We start from the raw sequence: 15,072 nt of genomic DNA on the forward strand, positions 1-15,072 counted from the left end.
CCGCCTCGCTCTCCCAGCTCCCGGCCACCTCCAACGCCTCGGCGCACGCCTACGCCTTCGCGGGCCGCGAGCCGGCGCCCGCCCCGGATCCCACCTTCTTCGACGACGTCGTCGACGCCGTCGCCGACAAGTACGGCTGGGACCCCGACGCCGAGGTCCGGGTCTGGCCGCTCGACGCCGGGGGCGCGCTCGTCGGCGCCGTGCAGCGCTACGAGTTCCGCGCCCGCGCGGGGGGGGCCGCGGCCGCGCTGGCGCGGGCCTCCGACGGCTTCGTCGACTGGAGCCGCCCCGAGGCGCCCGCGGTCGAGGAGGTGCTCGGGCCCGACGGGGTCGACTTCGTCGCCGGCGACGGCGCGCTGGCGTTCGGCTCTGGCGTCAGGGACCTCGACCTCGTCGGGCCGCTCGAGGTGTTCGTCTCCGACAGCGCAGGCGGGGACCTCGCGGAGCTCCAGTTGCCGTCGGTGAGTGCTGTTTGACTTTTAGCTTTGCTGTTGCTTCAGATTTTTGCTTCCTGTTGCTTGCTTGCTTGCTATGCTATGCTAGCGGTGGTATCGGTACGGAATTGAAGTTGTGTCACCTTTAAGATGAAGCTAATCACTCTAATTGGTGAATGATCTAGCTGCTGCTTACCCCCTTTTAGTTTTGATTGTGACTTCGAATTGATTGTGGTTGTTGCGGTGCCTGAACATTCAGTACAGATATATCTTGTTTAATTTTCGTTGTGTGTACATTGTGTCAATTGGAACAATTTTCTCCTAGATTTGCAAGTAAAATTGTAAGGATATATGCAACAAAATTGAACATCAAAACCTACAGTATGGTACCACTTGTTCTGACCCTGATTGCACAGTGCCACTGCCACCTAAGCATTACTCAACTGTTGTATAGTAATAATGGAAGAAGATAGAATTATCCAGTGTGTGACTTGCTATGTGCATTAAATTTGCTATGTTTATCCATTTAAGTACATTAACACACATATGGGAATGCCTGGCAAATCAATGCCCAATATGCGAGATGCCAAAACACTGGACTCTTCTTCTCAGTGGCTTCTACTTCTATGTAGTTGACCTAATATAACTTCTTGAATGTTTGATTTTTGAATTTAGCTTAACTCTGTCCAAAATATCAAAGACGTGATACAAACATTTTGTTCTAGCATGCCTGGGCAAAGGGGTTGTTCTGGGTGGACAAGGAATGGACACAAATCGGATAATCAGACATATGCAGTTTTGCTTTTGTAGTTAATTATAAATCATAATGTATAGCATTCAAGTCGGCATATCTTTGATTGTTGCATGCTGCAGAACTGAGAGAAACTGCTCTTGGATATTTTTGTTTGCTGTGTGTCAGTTATGTCTATAACAGTCACCAAGTAAAAAGTAGACATGCCACATACTCTGCTTGGCATTTCTTGTAAGCTGGTCATGACTAAATATGTTGGTACCATCTTTTATTCTCCTGTTTGTTTCTTGCAATATTTGTTTCACCAATCAACTGCTGCAAAATCTTATGTTGCACCTCATATGCAGTTGAATGCCACGTATACAGGGTTGAAGAGGGTACTTGTTGCTGCTGGTGTTGCATTAAAGATTACTGGTGCACAGAGAGTGTTCTTTTCCCATCCTCACAGTATAGGTCTCTTAGCAAATGGAAGCTTGGTGGCTACTAACAAGGACCTAAGTCAGATATTGCCCCTCAGCCACTCAACCTGTGCTCCGTTACTTCACATGCGTGTTGTTGGATCATCGGTTACCATAGTTGCACATGAAACCAATGTCTCTGGGGGGCACATGAAGCCCTTGTTGACTTCTGATGACGCCATCGAGTTACTATCAGACCAGTCTGAAGTGAACGACATGTCAGATCGGTTGATCTCAGCATGTGCGTTCTGCTCAATTAGTCCAAGGCTGCCGAGGCTTGAAAAACTCCTGAAGACTTGGTTCAGTGAGAGGAATGGGTTCAACAGAACAATGAACTTCTTCGAAGCTAGAGTGACGTCAATGACCCTGGTAAAATTCCGTTTGGAGCTCGAGAGGGACATTACTGAAGAGGACGACATCTGGGACGATGTTCCAGAGTGGAAAACCCTGCCTGTGGTCCAGCGAATCACGCTTGACGTCATCGCCAGGGTTGAGGAAGAGGGGAGGCTCAAGGCTATATCGGTGAAGAAGGTGAGGAAATCTTTACAGATAGCGGACGCTACGTCGTGGAGCAGCCTGACTTCGAATGTCTCCTTCGCAGACTTCATGTCGTTGGTCCTGCCGCCTGATCCGTTGTCACTGGATGTAAAGTGGTAACGGTTTCTTCTTGTTTATTTACTTCTGATAGTGATAGGGGCTGATAGGAAATTGCACATACACATCAATTCCGTGTATAATTGTCGGGGCCGGAAGTGTACCTGCAAATGTGGTTTGTCTGTAACGCAATGTTGAAATTTTGTACTACTGTTCTTGACCATGTTGCTGCCTTTTTCTCCGGACCACAGTGGGGTGGTTGATTTGAGCTTATTACCTGGAGTTGTAGATATATTTGTCAGTATCGAAACAACTACCACTTCATAATGCAATGTGGTGATGATGCGATGCAGTATTTGTCAGTATTGATACATTGATGACACTTGATTTTGTTTCTAATGTGGCAAGGAAGAGCATTCATCATTCTCAAGAAAAAAAGAACATTCATCACGAACACATCTTACAAGAGAAAATTAGACAAGTGACACTGCAAAGAAAAAGGGAGGGCTGTCTTAGAAGAAACAACGGCTAATGGATGCAAGCTGAATCTTTCTTTTGATGTCTTACTAGTTAAATGTTTTGACAGAAGCGTAGATATTTTAGCAAGGATCATAAACTCAGATGTTCATATTTCTTTCGAACAATTGACTGCTACAATAATCCTCGTATACTTGCTAAAAAGAGAACAGATTCTTTGAATACAAGATCAAAATCAACAGCAGAGAAGCACGTATTTTGCTCATATTTCTTTCAAATAATTGACAGCTACAAGAATCCTTCACATACTTGCTCAAACAAAGATAAGTTTCTTTGAATGCAAGATCAAAATCAACAACACACAAGCACATATTTTGCACTCGCTCAGTTGGCTGTCAAGTGTACTGCTAAACAAACATCTTGCCCATGAAGCCAACATACTAAAAGCTGAAAAGTCACTACATATCATTTCTTACGAACAACTCACAATCATTACAAAATGTCACAACTACGTATCACAATCGACAACATCGAAGCACACAAGGCAAGAACATCGCCTGTGATAAGGCGTGTTTCAAAATTGGCGATGGTTTCCTTCATCAAACAAACATGTCGGATTCAGAAGGGAACCAAAACTCTCCACAAGGAACAGGATGAACAATATGACATGCTTTCTGCTTCTTATACATTATGATCTGAAACAGATCAACCAACTCTCCTTGTGCCAAACATAACAAAATTTCCATGCGCTGCCATGGATGCTCATTCGACAGGCGAGCCAGACCTTTGGTTACAGTACAAGAATTGTTGCCTCTAAACAAGCATCTGCTGGTAGGGCAGGGGAAAAACTGAGAGTCAGCCAGGCATTACGTGCAAGGCGACATCAATCAAATAAATAGCTAGAGGAGAAAAAAAATGCAGCAGAGGTCATCAGTGATTCTCTGCCAAAAAAAATGGGTTGGTTTAGCATTGCCGAACCAACCGTGCATCTCAGGAGATGCCTGCCATGCCATGAACCACATCGTGGTCAATGTGGTCGTAGATTGTATCTGTTATTTTCGATGGTGGCCAGTATCGAAGCACAGATCTCCCAAGAATGTTCTTCACGGGTAGCGGTCCCCTGTAATGACAAACATAGCACCTGAGCTACATGTCCTGGAAATTAGTCTCAAGAAATCAAGCAGGTATCCTCCATAGAGGTTTGGCATACCAGTTATGGGAATCGAAGCTGTTGTTTCTGTTGTCCCCTAGCACAAACACGTAGCCTTCAGGCACACTCTGGAAAAAGCAAATAACAACTGATCAATATGTATACTCCAGTGTAAACTAATTACAGAAAATGGAGGTGCTTGCATTATGATAAGCCACGTATGCTCTTATGAACCACCAATCTACAAGTGAACCAGTGACTTCCATGTCACATTATTATCAACTTAAAAACACAACCAATTTAAAATTTTAAGCAGCAAATATGCCAGCGCATTAATATCTTCACATCCGATATAACAGGTTCAACAGTTTAATCACAGAAACTTGATATGATCAAACTTGTGATTTTGTCAAGCTACAACATTTGATCATTAGTACGATGCAGGAAGCAAAGATGGCGTACCACTGGATCCATTTCATAATCGGGTGGCTCGAGCACAAAGTCCTCATCTTGGACGACTCCGTTAACTAATAATTGACCATCAGTCACCTATTCAGATGAGGATACAAATGGTTAGAATTCATGCCAACAAAAAAAAGAAATAAGAGGGGGAATGAAAACAAATAGAAGCCACTACCCTTCGGATAAAAGCTTACTTCAACGATGTCCCCGCCCTTGGCCACAACCCTCTTGATGAACACATCACTTGAGCTGTAGCCCAATGCCTGCAATAAAGAAGTCCAAATTATAACATATTCCATCATCATGAATCAGAGATAAGTAAGAAGACAAGCTGAATCATCATACCTGAAGGACAAGAGGTGCACGGAAGATCACAATGTCCAAAACTTGAGGCTCCCTGAAAATATATGAAACCTGCAAATTGCAAGTATGCACCATCAGCAGACACACACCACAGGAAACTGCTACTCATGGAAGACTGGGAGTTAACTGTACCCTCTCGGCTAGAATCCGGTCACCAACATCAAATGTTGGATACATCGACTTCGAAGGGATGGACCTCGGCTCCGCTAGGGAGGATTTATGGAGCAGCGGTACAGTCACAGCAGCAAGGACGGTCTTTGCATCATCCGAGCAGGAGTTCACCCACCTTGACAGCCAGCTAGTTCTCTTGCTCGCCCCTGCAGCAGCACCAAGAGCAGCACTGTTCTGCCTCACCACGCCAGCAGCACCACCAAGAGCAGCACTGCTCTGCCTCACCACCCCAGCAGCACCAGAGGCTACTGCACTACTACCAACTAACGGCGCTACTACGCTGCCCACCTTGGAAGGGGCAGCCACCGCACCGCTGCTACCAAACAATGCCTTGACGCCCATCTTGGCGGGGGCAGCCGCGGCACCGCTGCTACCAAGCAAGGCCATCATACCCGCCTTCGAAGGGGCAGCCACCGCAGGGGAGGGCACAGGCGAAGGTGAAGGACGACGTGAAGGCACATGTGTGGATGGTGCGGTCGACACATCGGCAGGGCGTACCGACCTGCGGGACGACGCACCGGTGATGATATCACTACAAGGAAGCCACTTTGTGGCCTGCAAGAACGGGAGCAGCGTGGCGGGGTTCAGCCCGGACGATATCGACGGCGACGCCGACAGCGAGGACACGCCGGCTATGCCAGGGCCCGAACCGACACCGGACGCGAGCACCGAGAGCAACCCCACCGCCAGCGACGGTGGATCATCCGCCTTTGTCGAGCCGGACGGCGAGACGAACAGCGAATAGCTGCCCCCGTCGGCGGGGACGAGCTTGGTCAGCTGCCTGCCTCCGGCGGCTGCGACAGGGAGAGCCTTGGCGGGGCGGCCGGCACCGGCGGTGGCGGCCGGGAGAGGCTTGGGCTTGGGCTTGGGGTGGTTGTGGTCCTCGGCGTCATTGTGCTGCTCGACGCGGCGGGAGGAGGCGAAGAGGCAGAAGGGGCGGGAGAGCGCGTCCTGGAGGACGCGGCAGCCGGCGCCGGGCGCGGCCCCGGAGCCGGCGGCGGCGGCGGTGGTGCAGCGCAGGCCGAAGGTGGAGGCCAGGCTCTGCGCGACGTAGCCGGAGTAGGAGACGGTCATGCGGATCGCCATCGCGCGGCGTCACGGCGCCTCGCGGGCCGAAAAGGTCGAGTCTTGGCGGCCGGATCTCACGGGGCGCGGCGGAGCATTTCCTCCGGGGCAATCGGGACGGCGCCCCTCCGGAAGGGGCGCGCGATCGGGTGCCCAGGGGATCTAGGGTTCGGAAGGATCGGCGGAGTCGGATGCTGACACGGCTCGCCGGGGCGAGGAGCGGGGTTCAGGTTGTGACGGAGCGGGTGTCCAGGGGATGGGTGGGCATCCGGCGGCAGGGGGCCTCGTCGGCGGCGGTGGCCGACGAGGTCAGCGGCGGAGGGGGCAAGGTGGGGGAGGGGGAGAAGTGGGAGATGTTGGAGGGAGGGTGAGCGGCGGCTTCTTTATGCTCTGTTGGGATGCGTGGCAGCGTGCGGGCCGCCAGGATTTTGGAGATCTTTTTCCGATTGCGGTTGGCCCCAATTAAGCCGGAGTGCGATGGCCGAATTTTTTTTCAACCAAAAATATTTGAACAGAGCGGTGAATCTCCTGCTATTTGGGCCATCTTGTTTTTACCCGTGTTGTATTTGGTTGTTAATCCACGTGCGATTGTGACTCTTCTGAAAGAAAAATTGTCATCAGAAAGTTTTTTTTTTACAGTCACTGTGCTGAGCAGACGAAAAACAACAAATCGAATTCTCACACGGAGAATACAGTTTTCACAACCCATGATCAACTCAAACGAGGCGCAAAAACAGATGATAACTGAATTGTTATATCCACTTTTTTTTCCTCTGTAACTGTTATATCCACACATCGTAAGCAATATGGGGCTTGCTCCCCGTCAACTCCTGTACAGTTTCTGCGCAACTTTTATCCCTATCTACCCATCTGATCATACAGTAATCACATCTACGATCCACTAACACACCTGTGCACATGGTTCCAAAACCCCCCAAAAAAAACTAGGTATAGATGCCAAGAGAAAAAACAGAGAATCCCAGGCTGGGAATCAAAGAACGTAGCAAATCGGGATGCCTCCTGTCGCAGCAGCCACTAGCCGGGAGGGAACCAGTACGACCCGACTGAATCGTGCCACATCTCAACTGGGACAACGACCTGAAGCGCGCATATTCGCACTAGAATACACCAAGTGCCATCGTCTCCTCCCCTCCTCCTAAAAGCCAGGCCAAGCAAGCTAAAGTTGACCGCTCGTTCGTTCCCAACTGGTTGCTTCTCCGCAGCTTCCTTCCCCGGTCGCAGTCGAGGTCACCGATCACGCACGCCATCCATTGCCGCCCACGAGCAACAACCTACAAGGCCGATTCAAGCAACACAGTTGTTAGATCCACCCACCCGTCTTGAGCCACAACACGCCACCAGGGTTTGCAATAGACAAATTGAACAACAGATATATAGTAGTACTAGATAAATTCAGACTGAAATCCACCCGTCGTGATGGCGCTGTAGGCTGGTTAGTTATTATTAATACTGTAGAAAAATTCAGAGATGGTCGTTGGGCAAGGTTGGGTCAATGACAAGTATGGCTCTGGTTCACACACGACCACATACTGAAATACTAGTCAAGTAGCAAAATGTCAAACAGCTAAAAGTCCCGATTATCCTTGCGGTGTATGACATATGAACTGCCGTCAGCGCTTACGTTCCCGCTGGCCAACAAGGCAATATTACTGCATATACAACGAATGAGGAAATGGCAAGGCAAGAGGGCAGACCACCAGAATTTGATAATGGAATACGATAACGTGCCATAACCGAGTAAGAACCTTCTCTGACTCCGTCGCAACATACTATATGGCTGTTCTCAACAAAGCAACGGACACTGTACCGTTCAAAAATTGAAAAAAGAAAAGCAACAGAAGCATGTAATTCAGCACTTTGGAAACCCTGACAAGCTGGAGCTCCTAGTAGTAAAGAAAAAAGCAAATACCACCTCGGAAAGGTAGAATAGTTTATTCCGCAAAAGTGGGAAAAAAGGGAAGAAAGAACGGAAGCATCAAATGCATCATGCATGCCAAAAGTCATGTGGACGGCAAACAGTGTGGCCCTAGACATTTTTCAAATACAGTTTACCCAAGTCCTTACCGTGTGGAAAAGTTCACCGAGTACTAATCGAAACCATTCAGTGAGAAGCCTCGACAGCAATCACCTTCAACTCCTAAATTTTGTTCGACCAAAAACACCTTCAACGTTCCATGTCTGATGGAATTTATAATCAGATAGCATGGAAGATTTCACAGTCACATGAAATTTCATTTTATTTTGTGATACGAATCTTGTATCCCGATTCCCGGCTCACAACCTAAACGCGTAACGGCTAATCAACGCTTCAAGTGCAAGGCTCCACGATAAGATCATTTATGTGTCAAATTCAAACATGACATGGATTATCACAGTCAATACGTTAATATTCAGCTTTGGTCAAAGAAGATTATAATATACTCCCTCCGTCCCGAAAAGGTATCTAGACAAATCTAAGACAATCTTTTCAGGACGGAGGTTGCAGTCAATTCAAAAGTTCGATTACATTCTGAGCTGTTGGAAGACTCAAAAAGGTTTCATTGGTGATTGATCTACAGAAATCGATGTCGGTGTTTTAAACTTTAAATGGGCTAAACTGCTGATGCAATTTTAGCTTTGCCACAGAAAGAAGTAAAACTGAGGTGGCCATAGCCATCTACTTATAAATTGAGCCCTACAGATTTTTAGAAGACAAGAGTCCTACAGATTTCAACATCATTACCAGGTATTTTTACATATCTAGAAGAGAAGTCTACCCTTAGAAGCTAGATTCAGACAACTCCGCTACAGTTGCTCATTAAACATGTTAATCACAAGCTGCTGTAAAACAAAAAAGGAGGGAAGAGGGATGGAGACAAAAGGACATACATGACAAAGGACTGATCTGAAGCTGATTCAATTACACATCTGGCGCCTGCTTCGGGTGTTACCACTCTGTGTGAATTACACATGAGAATGACAATAAATGTAAATTGGAAGACCAGTCAAGGATAGGATGAGAACCAAAGTTACATGACGCACGTGATATGTTAATTTTGAGAACTGCTACATAAAATTCAATGTTTACTAACCTGACTATATGAGATGTTATTTGTGAGAACTGCTATACAAAAGGTTTACTTACAGTTACAGGCAATGTTGGATGGACTATTCTGGCAGCAGCTTCTTGTTTCGCTGCCTCTTTTCTATCCGCTTCAACAAATGGATCATTCCAGTTACCACAGTTTCGCAGATCATTAAGATATTGAGTTCTTAATGTTTCGGCATGTTGATGAAGATTTTCCACCTGGACAAAACAAAAATGTCAGATAAGCTCCATTCTCTGTGAAAGCATCAAACTATAGTTGCCAAACAAGGATATTGTGTGAAAGGTATATTACCTTAGAAGCAACATAGATAAGATAATCCTGCACATTCGCCATAACTTTTGGCAGAGATTTCAAAGAAGCTGGATGGGTCTTATCATTCTTCGTTTGAACAAGCTGCTCTAGCTCTCCAATCGATTTGCAACATTCTTCAAGCTGCTTCTCAAATCTTTCAACAATGTGTTGCATAAAGAGAGAAGGCCGATATACAGAAGCATAACAGTTACGAAAGGTTCGGGCCATTGTCGAGTGCCGGCTGAAATCAGTAGGAGCGCTTGAAGATCCAGCACAATATGCAAGTTCAGCACCTCCGCTGACGAACCTTCGTCTCACTTCTGCATATGCACATATAGCAAAATCCACATGCGACATTATTTCTCTGATATCAGCCATTAAGCTCTGAATGGGAGCCTTCTCCCTGTCGATGATGGTGGAGATTAACCCAATCTCCTGTTACAGGAAGAAAAAATTGCTCCTGTCAAAAACATTTGTTCAAGTTAAAGGTGCTTTTCGGCAAGTTGGGTTCATGCATTATATCAAAAAGTTGCCCTGGTAGTCCCGATAGTCTTTTCAATTTGAGGTTTAAGTCCCAGAAACCCGCCAATTTAAAGCATAGCTGAAGAGATAACTCTCCAAGTAAGATATGTATCTTCACTTTTGCATCATATAGACATCTTGCTGGTGTACCCTCCATGCATACAACATGCCACACCAGCTATTTGATGCTAATACTTCCCTGTGCCTACTTGACCTCAGAAAAAATATCTATATCCTGTGGAGAACATTGCAACGGTAGCATTTCAAGCCTTTGAATGAAGTAAGAACGGCTCTGCCAATAGATTTGTATGCAAAGTACAACTCAATTATCAAACATAAACATCTAATGCAGTACTATCTAGCACAACCGTGCGTCAATTCAGATACACAAGGACGCTTAATATTGGCTGGCACCGGGCAATCCGTGAAGAATGACACTCTCAAAGCAATAGCCAAACGAGCAATGCAGATAACTTGACAGTGCTTAATATATAATATATGGTACTGCATTTACTTTCTTCCTCTTTTCTGCAAATTAAAGGACAAACCACCCACAGAATAAAACCGAACCTGGGTAATCTGACGAGCATCCAGTTCAAAACCCTTGCTGGAGACTGACGGGTCGCTGAGGCGCCTGCATTGTTCCAACTGCTCACACGCACGCCTCTCATCCTTTATCTTGTCCCTGCCAAATCACAGACGAACCAGGTGATGATCAGAGAGCAATGAGGCAAATCATTCTAAACCCAAGGCAAAGCACAAAACCGATCAAGGGAGACGCAATTAAATACACAAATTGAACAAAGAGGGTAACTCCTCTGACCCTCCCAATACCTGCAGAATCCTCCACCACGAGATGTTTCCGAAACCCCAGAACGTCACAGCGCCGGAAGCCGATGAACCACGGGTACCAAATTCGACAAGAAAGACGGGAACGAGATGGGATATGGCCAGGAACCTACTCGATTTGCAGGAGAAGGTGCTGGGACACCGGATGGAGCTCCTCCCACTTGGTCGCGTACCCCGCCGGTTCCCCTTCCGCCGTGTACAGCCTCACCTGCTGCTGCTGCTGCTCCGGCTGCGGCTGCGCCCACGCCTGATGCGGCCACGGTGAACGACCCTGCCCCAGTTGCGTCCACGCCGCCGCCCACGGCTGCTGCTGCGGCCCGGCTTGACGCCCCCGCTCCCATCCCTCGTACGCGGCCACGAATGCCTGCTGCTGCTGCGCCGCCACCGACGCCTGCTGCAGCCCGGCCTGGCGTTGCTGCTCCAATCGGCCCAACGCGGCCGCGACCGCCTGCTGCGTCTCGAGCGGCGACGTCGACGCCGCGGGGGGTGCGGGGGTCGCCTGCTGCGTCTCGAGCGGTGACGTCGACGCCGCGGGGGGTGCGGGGGGCGCCTGCGTGTGGGGCGCGGACTGCGGTGCCTCCGTGTAGACCGTGAACCTCCCGCGCGTCGTCGCGCGAGGCGCCTGCGACGACGGGGGCGTCTGCGTCGTCGACGACGCCGACGCCTGCTGCTCCCCTGGGTCCTCCGCGATCGGCGGGAGAGCCGGCTGCCTCCGGTTGGTCCGGGGCGGGAGGGGCGGCAGCTGGCCCGGGGAGGCGGAGGAGAAGCTGAGGCGCCTGGCGACGCCGTCCAGGTCGGTGTTGCCGTCCAGCCGCGACATGGCGGTTCGAACCGGAGGGAGGGGGCTCCGGCCCGCGGCGGGCGGGTGGGTGGATGGACGGGTTTGCCCCTTGGGGTGGCCGTCAGCTGCGACAGGGCCAGGCGGCCAGCGGTGGATGTCACGGGGGTCCGGGTGGTTGACGCGAGGGTATTTATGGGTTTGGGCTTTGGGGCTGGTTTGGCTTCCGAACCACGCCACTTTCCAGTGGAAAAGAAAAGAGGAAGTGATTTTTTTCACTTCACATACTGTCCCCGTTGAAACGAAAATACTGGAATGGAAAAAGAAAAGTGGAAGTGAGTATTTGGACTTTATAGAGACACCGATAAGCGATGATTCATGGCCATCTTTTGAGATTTTGATCCTTCTCACCGCTACAATGAAGTGGAAGATATGTCTTTGGATAAATTACGTGCCTACTTTTCTACGCCCTCCGTCCCATAATATAAGAGCGTTTTTGACACTGTAAAAAACGCTCTTATATTATGAGACGAAGGGAGTAACTGATTGTATTCATATTCATTGAAGAGCATCTTCAATAGTTCACAAAAAAAATTCATCTACTTGGGCTCCCCAATAGCAAACTATTGGAGTTATTTTTTTCGCAATTCCCCAATACCACAATTTTAATGAGGAAAGGGGGGCTACTGAAGATGCTCTAAGGGCATCTCCAAAGCCGACTCTCAAATCTCTCGTACCCGTTCAGACCCCGCAAGCCATCCAACACCGACCCCCATCAGTCCACGGAGCAGTATGGGACCGCAATTCTCTCGCAAAACGGAACTAAATTAGGGGGCTTGCGGGCGTTTGGACACGGGCCACGTAGGACTCCGACGACCGAGGCCCACCCAAAACTATGACGGAGCCAACGTTTTTGCAGTTGGCCGCACTGTTTTCGCGGCAAAATCCTCCACTCTCTTCTTCCATCCCGCCGCTCTCCACTCAATCCTTGCCCTTTTTCGTCCACTCTCGTATTCCTTCCCACCGCTAACGTATGAGACCCTGCCGAAGACGGAGGTGGTGGAGGATCCGGGGATCACGTTTGCCCGGAAGATCAACTCGGCGCCACGGCAAAATCACCATGTCAAAGCAAAGGCCGCACAGAGGCGTAGGGGGTGGTTGTGGCAGTGGCGTGCTGGTGGACGTGGTGAAGGTTGAGGCCTAGGCTGCGGGGACCCGCCACCCTCGTCGACCATGCAGATGACTCCATGGCCGGACCATTACAAGGCTCCGTACTACTACTACGCCAACTTCCTGGGAGGCAGCCACCGGCATCCATTGCCAGGCAACTGCCCTTCATCGTCGACGTCAACCCAACGCCGTTGTTTTTGTTGGAGTGTTCGTCACCGTAGCCTGTACGGACGCGTGCGCCGAGCGTGGAGCAGCTGCATGGGTGCCTGCATGTTGTTCGTTGGTATGCCTAAAGCGGGTGAGCCGGCGTCGGCCATGGGTGGCGACGACGAATTGAGCTTCGGGCTCGAATTGCCGGTCCAGCGAGGTAGGAAATTGAATTTTTTTTACACGGACTATCGGACTGATATTTTTCTGTGATCGGGCATGTAAGAACTAAATCATACTTGCCTATTTTTGGTTTTGATCGGGCAAGCTGTTGTGAGATCTGGCACACGCTTTCTGACCAGGCAGATTTGAATTTCAAATTTATTTGACTGGCGGATAGTATGCGGCTAGCTTCCAATGGCTTGCTCCCACATTTGTGTTTGCAGACGGATGCGGTGTCCAGTTTGCGTGTCGGAGTTTTTTTTTTTTGAGGGAAGGCCATCATAGCTTGCTTTATTAATTGATCAAAGGCAGTACATCATCCACAAGTACCGGGACTAGGCAGCTCGGTGGCTCCGTAGTCCAACTAACAGAAGTCTTATTACAAAAAGAAAATTGAGCAAGCACATGCGCTGCTTTATTAAGCGTCCGAGAACAATGCTTAAAGACGACCTTCCTGATCGAAGTAGACACATCCAGGCATTCCGCAAAGATTGCAGCTGCCGCATCCCACCATATGGATTGTCCGTCACAATAATTTACCACCACTTGTGAGTCCGATTCAGCTTCCACCCGAGGAAATCACAAAGATTTAGCAAATATGAGTGCATCCCTCATTGCCATAGCTTCAGCCATCGTTGCATCAGCAACATAGTCTAAGTAGATGCATTGTGCAACAAGGAAGTTACCTTGTCCATCCCTAATCACAGCCGCGGTCGCCCCTCTTCCTTCATCTGGATAGAATGCCGCATCAACATTTAGTTTCACAAATCCAATATCTGGCTTCATCCACCCATGTTGCTTGATCCCCGATCTAGGTAAAGAAGCTTCATGAAAATTATTTGCAATTGCCAACACCGAAGTATGCCATCGCGTAGCAGGTGGTGGCTTTCCATCATGTGTCAATTCACGTCGTATCCACCACAAGTACCAGCATGCAACCAAAAGGAATTGCTTCACTGATAGGTTCGTTTTGATCGCAAGCTTTATCTCTGGCTGAAGGAGTAAGTGCTCCAGGATTACCGATCCCGATCGACCAACCCCCAAAGCTTCCTGAATAATGCTAGTCATGCCGAGTCGCTCCCACAGTTCTCTGGCATTGACACATTCAAACACTAGATGGCGGATATCTTCTGCGGCTTGGTGGCAAATAGGACAAGCTCCATTCCCTCCTACATGTCTGTTAACGAGTATCGACTTTAAAGGGATTATTCCATGTAATGCCCTCCATCCAAAAATCCGAATTTTACGAGGAATTTTTTGCTTCCATAACAATCTCCATACTGCCGGTGTTGTAAAACCTCCTGAGCGACGCATTAAGTTTGCATGGCTCTGAAAAGTTTGAATCCACTTAATCCTGTAAGCTGATTTCACAGAAAATACCCTCGCTGTTCCGGGTGCCAAGCTATAAAGTCATCAAATGCACCATAGTTGAGTGGGATTTGGAGAATTCTAGTGGTGTCCACTTGATTGAATATCGATCTAATTAACTCCTCATCCCACTTCCCCGTCATTGGACCAATGAGGTCATTTACCTTGGTCAACAGAGTTTGCCCCCTCGGCGACACAACTCGCCTATCCAGGCTCGTTGGGATCCATGGATCAGACCAAATTTGCACATTCTCCCCTGTACCAATTCGCCAAATGTGGCCCAATTTGAAAGTTTCCAGCCCTTTCATGATGCTCTGCCAGGTAAACGACGCTCCATTCTTTAAGGTGGCTTGAAGCAACGAATTATTTGGAAAGTATTTTGCCTTCAACACTCTCGCACATAAGGAATCATGGTTGGTTATCAATCTCCAAATCTGTTTAGAGAGCATAGCCAGATTGAAAGAATAAAGATCTCAAAACCCCATACCACCCTCACATTTAGGATAACAAAGTTTCCACCATGAATACCAATGCATTCTTCTATGTTCCTCATCATCCCCCCACCAAAACTGTGATATTAGATCTGTGATCTCTTTGCATAAGCCTTTAGGCAGACGGAAGACAGACATAGCAAACACTGGGATAGCCTGCGTAACAGATGTTAGCAAGATCTCCTTCCCTCCAATTGAT

General features: G+C 48.6%; 3 protein-coding genes across 4 annotated transcripts; 1 reads left to right on the forward strand and 2 right to left on the reverse strand.

Moving 5' to 3' along the window:
- Positions 1-5: 5 nt before the first annotated feature.
- On the forward strand, positions 6-2,564 carry LOC119310238 (the record flags this gene model as incomplete). The annotated part of the gene is made up of 2 exons (XM_037586052.1): positions 6-461; positions 1,533-2,564. Coding segments are annotated over 2 exons (1,224 nt in total), but the record flags the coding sequence as incomplete, so codon positions are not given.
- Positions 2,565-3,345: 781 nt separating this feature from the next.
- Positions 3,346-6,268, reverse strand: LOC119311933 (probable thylakoidal processing peptidase 2, chloroplastic). Of its 2 annotated transcripts, XM_037587651.1 has the most exons (6): positions 4,822-6,268; positions 4,672-4,740; positions 4,521-4,589; positions 4,327-4,413; positions 3,925-3,992; positions 3,346-3,834 (listed from the first exon to the last, which is right to left on the reverse strand). In XM_037587651.1, exons 1-6 carry the CDS (start codon positions 5,944-5,946, stop codon positions 3,705-3,707), a joined length of 1,548 nt encoding a protein of 515 aa, XP_037443548.1. In that variant the 5' UTR covers positions 5,947-6,268; the 3' UTR covers positions 3,346-3,704. The 2 variants fall into 2 exon arrangements, 1 of the variants encoding a protein (XP_037443548.1); XR_005151185.1 differs by lacking the exon at positions 3,346-3,834 and having other exon boundaries at positions 3,933-3,992; positions 4,502-4,589.
- A 419-nt stretch (positions 6,269-6,687) lies between these two features.
- LOC119311934 (nuclear pore complex protein NUP58-like) lies at positions 6,688-11,536 on the reverse strand. Its single transcript, XM_037587653.1, has 6 exons — positions 10,811-11,536; positions 10,419-10,533; positions 9,327-9,761; positions 9,071-9,232; positions 8,815-8,880; positions 6,688-7,217 (listed from the first exon to the last, which is right to left on the reverse strand). Exons 1-5 carry the CDS (start codon positions 11,515-11,517, stop codon positions 8,842-8,844), a joined length of 1,458 nt encoding a protein of 485 aa, XP_037443550.1. The 5' UTR covers positions 11,518-11,536; the 3' UTR covers positions 6,688-7,217; positions 8,815-8,841.
- Between the last annotated feature and the right edge of the window lie 3,536 nt (positions 11,537-15,072).

This window comes from Triticum dicoccoides, chromosome 5B, assembly GCF_002162155.2.
Source record: "Triticum dicoccoides isolate Atlit2015 ecotype Zavitan chromosome 5B, WEW_v2.0, whole genome shotgun sequence".
NCBI classification, from domain to species: domain Eukaryota; kingdom Viridiplantae; phylum Streptophyta; class Magnoliopsida; order Poales; family Poaceae; genus Triticum; species Triticum dicoccoides.